This window comes from Liolophura sinensis, chromosome 6, assembly GCF_032854445.1.
Source record: "Liolophura sinensis isolate JHLJ2023 chromosome 6, CUHK_Ljap_v2, whole genome shotgun sequence".
NCBI lineage: Eukaryota > Metazoa > Mollusca > Polyplacophora > Chitonida > Chitonidae > Liolophura > Liolophura sinensis.
The window spans coordinates 22062898-22078438 of NC_088300.1; the positions used below are offsets into that span (position 1 = coordinate 22062898).

At 39.2% G+C, this 15541-nt stretch overlaps 1 protein-coding gene across 1 annotated transcript in view; it reads left to right on the plus strand.

The window, feature by feature from the left end:
* LOC135468739 (neuroglobin-like) overlaps positions 1–15541 on the plus strand; it is a 103805-nt gene continuing 88264 nt past the window's right edge. The window contains exon 1 of the mRNA XM_064747141.1: positions 1–243. Within this exon, the coding sequence (XP_064603211.1) occupies positions 32–243 (212 nt within the window). The 5' untranslated portion in view covers positions 1–31. The remainder of the gene's footprint in view (positions 244–15541) is intronic.

Sequence of the window (15541 nt, forward strand, 5' to 3'; positions counted from 1 at the left end):
CTTTCGGAGTTATTGTAACTTCGGAGGGATTATGGGATGCCACACTTCCTGCTGTTCGGTTCCAATCACTCCTCTGAAAAGAGGGTCAGAGGTCGACCAAAAGGTTATGGCAGAGGTCAGCTCCTCAATCGTTGCCGATCCTGAAGGTTTGCCCCTCACGGCTAGGGATATTTTCCGGTTAGGGAAATCTTGGAAAGGTATTAAAAGACATATTACTGAAGCTGGAGTGGAAATGCTGATCCGGTAAGTATAATATTTTATGTCTGGAATTCTGAGCACTAATTTCCCAAACACAACCTCATATATTAACTTATAATAAAACAGTTTGAACTTGTTTATAAAAAGATCACACTGATGTCCGACACTGAGTTACCAAAAATAAATCAACACACACTAATCGTTGAAAAAGCTCTTGAAGCGCGTGAGGCATGTTATACAGGTAAAATAACTTCATGGAATGGTTGACTTTATTATTCCTGGCTTAACGCTACCTGGGCAGTATTACGGCCATACTTTGTGGAGAGCTTTACGGAAAAACAGTGCAGAGTTGTCTGCAATTTCCAGATTCGCAAGCGGAAGTAGCCTGTTCTATGCTGGGCGAAATGTTATCCAAATCTCTCAACTGTTGACAGTTGCGCCCATCTGCCTATTGTGTTACATAGTTAGCCTATGTAGGACAGGATGCAACCACCTGTATTTATTCCTGAAGAGCCAGTATGATCGTAATCAGGGATTTACACTTTCTGGGTAAAGTATAAATTGTAGTGTTGAAAATTAGCACAAATAACGATAAAATTGTTATTTAAATATAATTATAGACGTACAGCATGGAGGGTAGAAGACCAGAGAAGGGACGAGAGTGTGGTAGCTGACAAATGGTCAGATGTAACTAGTGAAATACGGATTCCTGTGATTTTACCCCAATTAGGGCTTATTCTAACTGTTCATGTTACGCTTAAATAGTAGCACTAGCATCATGGCTTTAGCATAAGTAAAATAAAAATGCGGTAATGTTGATTTCAAATTTATTAGACGTCACTGATCTAGAACTACTTAAAATGCTTTGTTGTCATCACATTTAACATACAGTAACATTAAAACAATGCAAAGGGTCCTGGCCTCGGAGATGCTTAGTCCACCAGCAGAATCCTAGTATGTGCAGGAATGCAATGTAATTATAAACGTACAGCATGGAGGGTAAGTGTAATAGGGTAAATTTTAGGCTAATCCTTAATGGTCTGTTCTGACGACACGCAAAATTTCTCAAATTTAAACTTAGCTCTCTCGGATGACATTCATTGGGTCATGCTCTTCACAGCGCAAATCCCGCTTTCAATACAAAGCTTACATATCTGCCTCTAATTCTCATGGCTGAACTTTCGGCCACGTGAGGCACATCGGATGTTCTTCACTTTAGCCTCATCACTTTAGTGGTGTTTTTTAGACAGGTCTTTAAAGATTGCTCACTAATAAAAGTGATTTTCACAGTTACTGTGAAATACTGTGCATAATACATAGTAATATACCAAAGAGTGTTGCATTTGGCGTGTACATACCACTCAGCATTTGTTATATCTTGTGTGTTGTGTGACAGGTTCAATCAGCCTCACAAGTTATTGCTGCAAACTGGTGTCAAGTTTATTCCATTAAGCACCTCCACTCTAAAGTCTTAAGGTTTACAGTGGGTATAATAGTCTTGTAAGTAAATATGGACAGAGGCATTGTTGCATAATTGTGTCTACTTTCGCCTAATAACTTGGGGCTAGGGGCCATATATTCACTGCATTGAATTAAATGGACAGGTTTGATATAATAAGCAACAGAGAAGCACAGTTTTATTATCGGCAACATATATACTGGCATGGTACACGATTTGGATGCTGATATAATTTCTCGCGTCTTTTGAATACCGTTGAAAACTGTTACACCGTTGAATACTTCTCTTTGTATGATTCTGTCCTAAATTTGCGATTTACATGTTTTCTTAGTTCTATGGTGGATTTCTGTTAGACGTCGTTTTGGCATCTGGCGTTGCGATTATTAGCCTTCCTAAAACATCCATCTTGGTTGATGTCTGGTATAATGTCCGTTTAGACATTAAAACATACTCACATTTTAAACATTTATTTATTTATTTATTTATATGCGATCGGTGTATAACTCCGCACTTAGGATAACAGCCATGTTCATGAGTGGAAGAATGCGGAATGACTGAAGTAAACCATCGCACTTCGCCAAGTCCATGGTAAACCTCCTGGCATAAAGTCACAGTTCATCATCCGGGAGTAGAATTCGATCATGCGATCTAATTGGCCAGGAGCCGATTGAATGCTGACGTATGATGTAGTAACAGACAGAGAGTTTAAGACAGTGCTTTATTTTTGTCTCACATCATTTTCTGCTTCATCACCTAAGCTTAGCGTTGTTCAAGATTTCTGGCATATAAATGATATATATGATATGATTTCAGACATATAAAGCGAATATATAGGGAGCAGAGTAAGCTCAGTCTAGCAATTTGCATTTCCGTTCAGCTGTACACTAGATTTCGACCAACGGTCAATATTTGTGATGTCATCTGGATAGACATTGGAAGACATTTACACCAGCGTGGTCGACTAGGCTTGCAAAATGGAGAGCTTGCAAAATGGCTTATTCTTCATCTTCAAAGTCCTCAAAGGAATTTGCGAAAATAAATTTTGGAGAAGTCGTTCAATTTGGTAAATTTTCACTACTGTGGTCTCAATACCAAACTAACCCAACTGATACCCTCTTGTACCTTGATCCACTTAGTATAGATCAGCTACATTGTCTGAGCTGGGAAATCGCCTGGAAACCGCACAAACAGATAACAAACATCAAGCACATCATGGTTCAACCTAGACCGCTTGTGTCGACACAACCTTCAAAGCAGTCACTCGATTAGATCAACACCTTTGTGGCATATTTTTTTCAACTAGCTCACAGCTTGTGGAATACATGTAAAGTAGTTAACACGATTAAAGCGTTCCCAGGGTAACAGACAAGCATTCTCCCAGGTGTTACATGAACATCTCTCACACGTGTATTACTGTACAGTCATTTAGGGTTTGTTACGATGAAATAACCTTTTGACCTTGTGCAGAGGTCATTTGATTCCTAATGGTGTCCATTCAAGGCTAAATACATCAAGGTCAGATCATTTTGTCCAGATCAGTAATTCCGTTCGTCCAGTTTAGTCTCATGACCCTGGCAGTAGAAGGCGCCAGAAGGAACATTGCACAGTTAAACGTTTGGAATTCACAATCATCACTGCCCCCCCCCCCAAACCCCCCCAACCCCCAACACCCCCACACACTCGCATGCTTCCAATACTTCTTCCACATTAATTAGATCCAGGGTAGAGATCGTTAAATCACAGGCACCTGCAGACGTTCTCTGGATGTGCCAACTGGTACCTGGTTAATTGTCTATAAAATGAGGTAGCCCATTTGTAAATGTCATTAGGGTTTGGCCTCCCAAATCATGGAAAGCAAGTCGTTAAGGGCCTGTGGTTCTTGAGTAGTAACATAATGCTATAGAATAGCACTGCTTTTCTGCTGCTGCGAAAGAGTTCGTGATTTCGTTATGGTAAGGGTCGGTATTTTGTTAACCGATACTGCAATCTCGGTTTGTTATATTGATGCACAAATTCACAGGTACTGTTGTCAAAAATCTTCACAACTGACTGAGGATGTACTGCATTGATCATGACCGCGTTAATCCTGTGTCAGTGTGCCTCCACTACGTCTAGCATAACAGACATCCGCAAAAGGCACCCAGAAAGACCTGAATCGCAAACAAACGTCGTGTTAGCGTTTGGCTATAGTGTGAAAGTGACCTTTTCCAACAGTTAAGGCATATTGCTTAATTTATGAAAAAACAGAGGCAACACATAGACGAAAAGACGTAAACGTGTACAACGTTATTTCATGAGAAACTGATTGAAACTTAGGTGGAGAAGGTCGAAAAGTTCATGAGGTTTCCAAAGGAAAAACGCGGTATTTGTACGAAAAATTGTTTCCATCGTCTTTAAATATATATTATATTTTGCTCACACACCTCCCCACGTATAGCTGGAGAGGAAGCCCGCATGAACTGGACTTGAACTCACAGCGACTGCATTGGTGGGCCATTGCGTCGCGCTATGAAAGCATGGGGATTTGATATCGTAATATTAAGAATATACAGCCTTGGTGTCTTTGGTATGTGTACTCCCATACACTCTGTGGTGCAAATGGCCGCTGCACGGCTCGCGTACTTCGACCAACATGAAGTAGTTTACCAGCTATGTTGCTGTAACAGTTTATAGATTACCTCCTGCAAGACCCATCAATCACGAGCCCTCTGATACTGTCCAGAAACACCAGTTTATCCAGGAGCAGTGGTGATACCACTTATCGTGGACCGATGGTGAACCAGCAACACTTCATTCAAAGGTGTCAATTTCACTGTAACTTTACGCATAAAAGAGCCGTTATAACATTGGTGGACCTCTGAATCTGTAAGTCGTCAGGGTGTTGGTAAACACCATCACCATAAAAATGTCCTCAACACTATCTCGGTTTTTCAGGGAATGGTTCGGTTGACTTAATAACCCTGGAGGCTGTATATACCTCAGTATTCTTCGTGTGTAATACGTGACTTGGGCTGGAGCAGGGGCGGGCCGGCTGTATATCAGAGCTAATATGACATGTCAGCGTGGGTCAATATGATATGTTTATATGACTGACGTAATGAGATAGTATGTGGGTCAAAACCTGCTAGCAAAAGCCGCAATATTTACAAAAACAGCATAAGCTTAAGACAAGATTATGTGGTTTGTGATCATTCTTGAACACATGTTTTTCTTGAACTCGGTATCTTCAGGTGTGTAACGTTACATAAATAATTAACTTACATTTTTGCGGATTTAGAGGCTTGGTTGTACTCTGTACCGTTGGAGACTTAAGTGAAGTCGTTGCTTTCATTTAGTTTCAACGAAGTTTTCTTAAAAATTTGTAATGACAAGATTCCGAGAAATCAGCCAAGTAAGCGATCAGAAGAGATAATAAAATAATCACGTTTACTTAGACCAGATGTGAACAACACAAAAAATGTCTTCCTCGATCAAAGAATAAATGATTTAACTATCGCTTTTTTCAAAGGAGCACTAGAAACCCTATTACCTTCAGAAAAAACAAAAAATATGGCATACAAGAAATGTCATTATCCGTGTGGCTTGATTGCAACTTTGTCAGGGAGAGCTTTCTTTATTCGATTGATCATGAATTCAGACTTTGGTAAAGAAATGCAGAAAAAGGACCTGGACTGCCTCCAAAGTGACAACTGAGTTAAAATGTCAAATATTATTACTTTTAGAGCAAATTAAGAAACGTAAACGTAGATATACGCATGGCCAACACTGACAAAGGACATGCGATCTGAATTTGAAAATATATTTATTTAATCATTTATTTATTTATTTGATCATTTATTTATTAAATCGGTGTTTAACAGCGTACTCAGTTTTTTTGATTTTTACGACGGTGGACAGAGTGAAAGAAACCAGTATGGATTTGAAAACTCGAAAATTAATGTAGAAATTATTCTTTTCAGTTTGTGTTTTATTCCAATTATATATTTAGATACCCTCTTACAGTTTTGTCAAGAGTACAGCACGGAAAATCCATTATTTCTTTATTTTTTATTGGGTTGCGGTTTACCACCTTTTATAGAAGATTATTTTACTTAAACGAAGATTGTCAGTTTTATTGATTGATATTACCAGCATTCCAAGAGTAAACCATAGGTATTTTCATTCATTGCTTAGGCGTACCGAGAAACATTCTTACACGTAAAGAACAGAACTTCAGCCTACCAACTTCGATAGCCCTAGTTGGTAGAGCGTCCGCTTTGGGGATGGTAGATCCATGGTCAGGTCGCACCTAAGACCTTAAAAGAGGAAGTTGTAAGTTCCTCGCTGACGATCAAAACGAAGGGTGATGAACGGCTAGTTGATAAAGGGTCGTTCATCGAGGGTGATGAACGACTGGTTGACCCGTATTAGTATAATGGCTCGGGTCGGGCGACTTACTTTTCATCGGTAAGTCGTCTCAGTGAAGCAGCACTAGATGAAAGAGGGGTGAAAATCCGTCCTGCAACAAGGAGGCACATTACATGCACTCTAAGGGCTCCTTCGTCCTCATATGACTGAAAAATCGTTAATTACGACATTAAACCCCGAAGCACTCACTCAGAGTGTCAGCCTGATTGAGCTTTATACGCACGTGTCATATCCGTGGACGCCAAGTAATCTTCAGCAAGTACCATGTAAGATCCCCTCCACAAGATCCAATCGAGCGATTTCGGCCGCTTATTATACCGCCAACGCATACGTATAGCAGTGGGACCGGGGAGAATCGCGAGCTTCAATCCATAAACCTGGAGCTGATATAAGGAAACGGTAATCCCCGCAGCTAACACGTTCATCCTCAGTCTTTTGAAAATGAATCTGGGGTAAGTAGCCAAGAGCAGAGAGGCTTGCTGATAAAATCTGCATCGATCCAAATGACTATCCCCAGTGAGGCTAGAAAATCAGTGGTTTAGGGCTGAGCAGATCATAGTAAGTACAGAAACTTAATAAACACATCCATCGACAATGATTTTACCGCGAAAAACAAAAGGTACAGTTTTTCGGAATTTGGTTTTCTATGTTCAAACTTACTTTTTAGCTGATCAGTGCGAGCGGATTTGATTTGCTAGGCTAAACTGTTCAAGTTCTCGCAAGAGAGGCTGATTCTTTACAGCTCACGGTTCAATGACATCATTACAAAGCACGTGTAAATTAACAAGCAGTACAATTTAGTAGCTTTCAATATCGTAAAAATTCACATAAATATTTAGATAATAGTATGTATCTTTCGAAAAGAAGCATTATTGTAAATTCTTGCAGAAACCCGCCTTTCGAGGTCATGCATGATATTGCAGTTGACATACGGTAAAGCCTACAATGCACCAGCTCACGTAAAAAAAATGCTGTATTAAGAAAATTTGTAGTTTGTTGAGGGTACATTCACTGTATGAGCCAAACGTGCAAAGTTGGTTCAAAAGCCATTAGCACTGTTCCCTCACTGGTCCTGAACTTGCTTTGCTCATACAATCCACAGTATATACCCATGGGATCCAAGAAACCTTTTCCAGAAGGACGTCCATTAAGTAAATATCTGTTCATTCCAGGCTCATTCCAGAATCTCATTTAAGAACGAATTAATAAGCCTTTCCATGGGGCCGTCATTAGAACGGCATGAAACCTTGAACCATAAACTGCCACGCTTGCCATGACATGTTTATTGGCTATTTCTTCATTTAATGCGCGTCTGTCGCTTTCTGCTTGGGTTCGCTGGATACCCGTTCCGTGGTCTGCCATCTAGATCTCTGAATAATCTTTTCCAAACACAGTTAGATGTCTTCCACGAAAGTACAACCCATGAAATAATCTGGCCTATTCAACTATGCAAGGCTAGAAATCAATCATTTTAACTATTAGATGAATCATTATTACCTTGTTTTCACACCATTTGTCTGAGTATTCACATTAATAAATTCATTGTTTGTCAAATACTTCCGCTTATACTTATATTTGTCGAGGTTTGGTGATATTCTGGTCTTATAAAAATGCAAAGTGACAATAATTGTATTTGACTGATGAGTTCCTAATATGGAGCGACATATGGAACGAACACTACATGGTCTTTATTCTGGAAAACCCAGTATGGAAACAAAAATTGGTAAGGACAGTTGTCCTTGATGTTTAATTACTTTTTCGATTACGTACCTTTCGAAACACTTGCTCCATTTGTCTAACCATTTTTATTTTCTCTCGTCTGACGCAGACTCTATATTTCATGTTGTTCCATGGTTTAAGGAAAGTTTGTCCACACGTTTTTGTAAAAGGTGTCAAGGACTCCAAAGAAAATCACATGCTATGCTCCAGCCTAAACCTGACCAGTCCACCACCAATGTACTTTTTGAAAGCAGTACTTATTTACTGTACGCCATTTTAAATCCCACTCGGTGACATTCACCGCACTTTTATATGCGCCTGGAGAGTGCGTTTCGTTTAACACACATACGAATGCCTCAAGGATGGTTTGTAATTTTTTGTTCCATACTTTTGTTTTGCGAATTTGAAGGCTGTACACTGTATCAAAATGGATTTATCTTCGTCGGATTTAAATTCGAGCGTTTTTTGTTTTTCTCGCAAAAATGGCGGATCTCCTAAGGAGTTCACACTCGCCATTCTGGTCAAAGAAGACTAGACTGAAATTAACACCAGCAACCCGGTATTAAATGCAACGAATCAAGAGTTTTATAATGCTTACATCACTTCACCAGGCATGCTCTATCAGCTTTAATATCAGATTTTTAGAGCAATGCGAGGTTTTCCCTGAGAACATTCTCTGGTGCCAAATATCGGCGAACCCTTACACAAATCTGCATACAAAACTTCGACTGAGTCCTATTATATAATCTGTCTTCTGCTTTATATGAATGTCTACCATAAATTGGTAATGTGTCCAGATTTCTTTAAACGAGCTATATCAAGGATGCGAAAAAGGTTGCCAAGATATTATGGCTGGTATTATGCTCGTGAAATGTATGTAGGCTAGTTTAGTTTACAGATAGATTCGTGGCTATATAAATGCATTTCTCCGGAATTCCCCACTTGCCTTCGCTTCATCCTATAGATAAATAATGCAGACGACGTCTTCAGATCAAGATGGATGACCGCAGCGTTATTTCAAACTGCATGACTCGGAGTATTGATTCCGATCCACTGTACCCATACAGTCTTGTAGATGTATAACAGGGCCTGTGGAGATCTATTGACGTGTAAACACGAGAGCGCCACGGATGAATATACTGCAGATACAATGTATATCTATCATATAATGCACATACATCACTGAAGATAACTATATTACAAAACTTAGGTTCCATACAAGGCTTGGTGGGTTTGAAATTGAACATGGAGGTATTTGAATACAGCAGCAATACAGGAACGTAAAAGGTAAGAGACCCGTTAGATGGGAACAAATGACGAGACCTTCGTGAAATAATAAAGCGGTATATTTTTTTATAATAAGTGATTTTGAATCAGTCCAGCAAATCACTTGGATATAAACTTAGTACTGTTATGAGATGTCAGATCGAAGCTGGGCTGTGAGGAAAATAAAGCTGAGTTCATTTTGAGCCATGTTTTCTTCAAGTTCGATACGCAATATGTGTTATTTACAAAACTCATTAATTATCCACAAAGCAATAGCGTGCTATACGATCTTGGGTTCGGTGAGACTAAATCCCTTCACCTTAAACCCAAAACACGTTAACATTGGTTTTACTCTGTGAGAACTGTACAAACTAATTTATCAGTGTCAACAATTGTTTGGCTGGAAGACAAATACCCAAGAGAGACGTGCCGATTGGAATGATGTGGTAATTAGAGCTGAGTTTGATGATAGTCCGTGATTGGGTCATGAACGGGTGTGAATATAGGATCTCCAACACTCTAGAAAATCTCACATGATCTGGCGATATCTGTATTACGGTATTAAGGAGTACAGTGTACTGTTTTAGAGACGACTAATAAGTGTGAAACAAAGTAAATTATGCAGAAATCAGTAACACATTTTGACTTGGTTTAACTATTTGATATTGTTTTATAATACTATGTAATATAATAGCGTACTCAGAAATGATGTTATAGCCTATTACAACTCAAGATTCAGAAGGCACCTGTATTTGGCATTATGACATAACAAGCACATTGTGATTATACGAGATATCCGGAAGTTGCAAATTCCGGGTTTTGCAATACTGTATTATTACAATGATCGACTTTTTATTCAAAAAGTTAGGCATACATATGTCGCCCAGACAGTAGAGCAGGATGCCCTGTTATCAAACGTAATAAAAGCTCCGGTTATTATCGGGGAGAATTCTAAGAGTGCCATCCATTGTTATTTAGCGAACCAGTGAACTCCCCGCATGTGCGCGGTCTAGAACAGAAATATTGTAACCCTTTGTCCACAACGCGTGCAGTAAACACAAAGTCTCGCACGATCTTTCCACTGCGGGCTAACGGTAAGTTCTAGGGGGTAAGTTCCAATCAACACACATAGCAGAGATCGTTAATTAAGAATAGTGCAAAAAACGGATCAAATATATCAACAGTCACTTTCATTACTAACGGGACGTGTACCTATTTCTTCCGCTGATATTCACCATCGGCTGCGTTATCTTTCATATATGGCTATTATACCTTAGTGCTCTCTTGTCTGTTATCGTATCACCTGGGCATGTAGTTACAGTGCACATGGTGCTGGATGAGGAGGAAGGTTCTTCCTCGCATTTGACCTTTGTGACCTTAACTAGGGCATATCGCATCTAGTGTTTGAGAACGTACACTCACGCATATATAGTACGGTATAAAAGGTTGGCTGTACGTTGGCTGTACTGTACGGAGTAAAGGGAATTTCGTGTAGGCGCTACAATTCCGTGTTCTGGATTTTTCGGTATTGAGTTTTTCATACATGGGCAGAAAAGACACTCACCATGGACAAACGTCACGGTTTAACGTTCGCTAAAAGGTCATTCCAACTGAAAGAGCATGTTAATGAGTGTGGTAATCGATTACTGAAACATTGCTGACAATTCTTCTGGCGATACATAAGGTGTAACGAGGCGCCATGTTGTAATAAAGACGGCTTGAGGGGAGAGAGACGACGAAAGCTTTTAGTCAAAGGTGAGAGTCACGTGATCCGATCTTTTATCGTCTGCTGCCTGAACTTGTGTTTGGACATGTCTAGTTTTTCTACAGAGACACCCCAGACGTCCACCCAACGGGTTGGTGATGTACCAGGGGAGGCTGGTCAGACAAAGCTCTAGTGCCAGTTAGCGATGAATATCATTATTTTACATCCCTTTTCCATCCACAGGATAACAAGCCCATGGTAATTTGACATGCAAAACTACAAGCAATTAACCAGAATAACTGAGGGGTGACGGTGTAGTGACGGTCACTTTCATCTCAAGTGACAGAACTGACATGGATTCAAATAATTACAATGACCTGGCTGTATTTTATCAAGGGAAGTTTTTAATTCAGGTGGAGTTCTTTCACTGATAAGACAGTGCAATTAAGGAAACATCATTTCGCATTTTGCAGAAATAATTAAGTAGATGTAATGGTGTGGAAGTAAAGATGTGGAAGTAATTAAGCTATGAATCCGTATTATACTTAATTAACGGTCCCAGGAGCATGAACACGTTCCTGATGCTCCATTAGCTCCATCGCACGTCTCTTGGTACCTATACCATGGAATACATTTGTTCCATGTACATGGCATGGTCACATGCAGATTTTATGTTCATATCATAGTTTGAAACGCAGACCTTTTGTACTTTAGCCTGATAGCAAACACGAATACAGCCAATTCAGAATGTGCTAATAATCCATATGCGCCATAAAAATGTGTGGTTAATATATCGCACTGATACATGCATAAAAACACGTTGTTATTGGTAATGTTTTAGTGTGTTGAATTTTTAATGAATTTTATTCATGCCGGTCAGGTGTTTACTGTATAGAAAATGAACCTTAAATCGTTCACCTTGAAAACAACTCCATCTTGATGTTGTTGCCATGGGACCTGTCCTATGGTCAGAAAGACTCATACCTTGTCTATCCACAAATCCAAATCACTTGGTAACGTCATTCGACTCGTTCAGGAAAATTATCAGTGGTGGTACTTGACCCATCCCAGACCTTGATTTTTTTATTTGGTGTTTTACGTCGTATTCCAGAATATTCCCAGTTCTTTAGTTTTGCACATAGTCCGTTGTCGCATATGAACACATGCGGTTGATTCAGTCCTTTACATTCCCAGTGCCCTTTATTTTATAATCACATGTGAATCAGTGATTAGTTTTATAAAATGTATTATATTGTACTAATATTTAGGGCAAGATTTCTTGAATGTTTTCGGTTTTATAGAGTGCTTTACGACTCACTGAGTTTCAGGTTTTGGCGAAACTGATTTATACAATTCTTCAGCTTTCTTGGGGTTTTACAAAACAGTACTACTCTTTGATTTCCTATTTGTATTGATTCTCAAAGTGAAGTAATTTTTCTTTGTCTCCATATAACAGGCCGGTCCAAATGCTGACATGTTTACAGTTCTACCTCACTGGAACATCATTCAAAAGAAACCGGAAATGACGTCCCACCTTCTTAGGGTGCCATGACATCTAACCGGTCAGAACTTCGTGCATCCGCTTACACTGATAAAAAGCCATGGATGTTCCAAGATTTCCAATCTTAAAATAGTAAATATGAACCGTTTTGGGCTTGAACCCGTCTCTCGATCACAAAGCGGGAGTAATAAAAAAAATGCTATTAGAAGATATTTTATCACACTGTGACAATGCAGACACTATGAACATGTACAATGAAAGGAAGAAAAGCTTCGTCAATAAACGTTTGTGACTGTTTCTAGAGTTAAGAGAAAAACTTCCCATACATAATTGACATTATTAAAAATGGGTAATTCAGATATATTATTGTTAAGGGTGTCGTGACCCGAAGGCCTTTAATGAAATAAGCACGGCGTAAATTTAGCTTAGTGATTGAAATGCGTAGATGACACCGCCTTATGGAACTATGCCAAAGACGGGGCTTATTTTATGTCGAAGAATCTATGTATGTAGTCTGGCGAAAGTTGTCCTGGAAAGACACAACGAGACAGTCTTTCTTTCAAAACATCGTTGAGTATAGCATATCCAGTGAGACGCCTTCTGAACCAACCAGTCAAACAGACTTGCCATTTATACGAAGTTATAAAGGCTGTTATGCTCATACTGGGTTAATACTGTGCTAACACCAGGTCACATTTGTTTGCTTACAAAGGAAGTGAGATATTTTTTTCCATTCGGGCTCGTTCCTGAGGAGACTGCCGAGAAGAAACCACCAGTCTGGCCACCCCGCCAACAGCTAAGGTTTTAGATATCAGTCGGTTTCTGATGGTGTTTATGCAGAACGCTAAACATAATTTAAGTGTTAGACCTAATGGGCGAATTCTCCTTAAGTGGCTCATTGTAAACAGTTTGCTTCTACAAGATGGTATCTTCGCTAAAACAAAAATATGGACATTGTCAGATGTTACTGAATCGGGTTCCACTCGTGTATTTCAACCGGCTATCCCTTTTTCACATGGTCTCAAGGAACCATATGGTTAATTCAGTCTGTGTGACTTTTCACATTTTCTTAAACAAAGTTACCGTTAGGTCATCTATTTTATGATGATGAACCAACACCATTGCTAAATATTTTCACATGTATATATTTCAACAATACAGATATCAGTATTTTGGTTAGAATCTTGCCTCATTACAATAACCCATGTAGCCAAAGTGTGTTGAAAGCGAACTAAGTATTAAGCGTAAGTTTTGTTCAGGATTTAATTACCCATAAAGTAGGGAACCAGCCGAGAACATTTCATAAAATTAAATGATATACATCATTGATTTACAACACTGAGTCCTATACTCTGGGTGAGATCTAAACCTGCAGCCGACAGCATACGAATTCGGCAACTGCAAATGTATTATATTGTTGTGTGGCAACGATTATTTACGATTAGAATGATTTGAACATTACACCAGGTCTTTGCTTTATTCATATGAGTAATGGACATTATGTCAGTGCACAATACTTCACGCCAATAGAATTTGCTATCTGCATGTTTGTGATGTATTGGGATCCTGGATATAGTATAAACATTATAGCTATGGCTCTAACTGACGTTGGCACCCTTAACGTGCAGCTGTAAAATATTGCATGGTATCTCCTATTCCATTTCATGAAATGTTTTTGAACAAGTACACAATAGGTTAAACCTAGAACTGCAACTCTGTGAATGGATTGGCTTCTAAAGAAGGCAAACTAGTGCCTTGCAGAGATGTACGTATACAGACAATTCAACAATTGCTACACAGTGTTTAATTCTTATAAAAAGCCTGATACGAACTACGCCAATGGAAGAGAGAAACTAGTATGTGCTGTCGATTGAAGACACATAGGAATTTTAAATCATCACCGACGATAACAAAGCATTCATCTTTAAATCCAGCGCAGATAATTCATATCTCCTTTGCAGTAAAGACCAACAAGGAGGAAGTCATTTATGGAGTCATTTCTTAAAGTATCATTTATCTGATATTATGGTTGGAGGAATTCGAGGTGTATGTCGAGATCAATACGTATTTCGCCAGTGTCCCCTTTGACTTGCTGACAAACAGTATGGGTGCAGATTATGCAGTCATTATCTAAGGCAGTTAATCACTGAGTTTATGTTCAGTTGTACAGTAATGTTCCACATACGAGGGAATGACAGGTTATGTCTATGCTGAGTTCTCAACCTAATGATATCTAGCAGAGTAACTACATATGTTATACATGGTGCGGGCATAGACAGGGATAAATGTGTAAGCTTAGGTTTACATCGCAAAAGAAATATGTACTACGCATCCCTGTGTGGCAAATCGTTATTGTTGTTTGAGCAGATGGTCGTGTGTTTTCCCCAATTTTGCGAACCATAATGTTGTATGAGTCAAATATTGTTAAGTACGGCGTAACACATTAATCAAATAAATAAATAAATAAATAAATAAGTGTGGCTTGATCTGAGTGTATATGGCCTTATGGCTATTATCAAAGAAAAATATTCCAATGTTTCTTTAATAATTTACCCATGATTGTTGGTCATTATTTCCTATGATGATAACTGATGCTATGTACTCGAAGTGCTAACGACAGCTGACAAAATAGTATGGACAACTTGCAGTTTCTGCGAGCTACCCTGATTAGCAGGTCGCAAAGAACGAAGCCCTTAACTTGATATTGACTGGATATATTAAAGCAATGAATAAATAACTGGCTAAGATGTGTTTTGATTGTCATCTATTTTTATGAAAAACTTAAAGGATGGTGTAATGTGAATATTTTATGTCTGTCTACTCGTAGTGTTTTAAAGTTGTAATAGGCTACTACCATGTTGGCGAATTAAGAAGATAATCTCTATCTGACTGTGTCCATCAAACTAAAATGGCCCTATCATTTAGCTGTATGTAACACGCGTGCATCGTGCCAGTTGGACACAGCATTGGTAGCCAGATGATAATGAGCTCTGGCACATGTACTTCACATTAGGCTGGGCTGTACCGTGCTCACTCAGGCCAAATATTGTTGCCTAATATACCAAGGGTTAGCTTGATACCAAATATAGCAAATGTTATCGCCTCCTTGCGCAACCCATACACATGCCATAGATAAGTGCATGCCATATTTCCCTCCTCAAACTTGTGTTTAACTGGGCATAAGTGATCCGTCGACGATGCATGGTGTTGAGGACTAGCCAAGAGAAATCAATACCAGTGATATCGATCTGCAGACCGCTGCGCGGGAATCCAATTCTCACAGTTT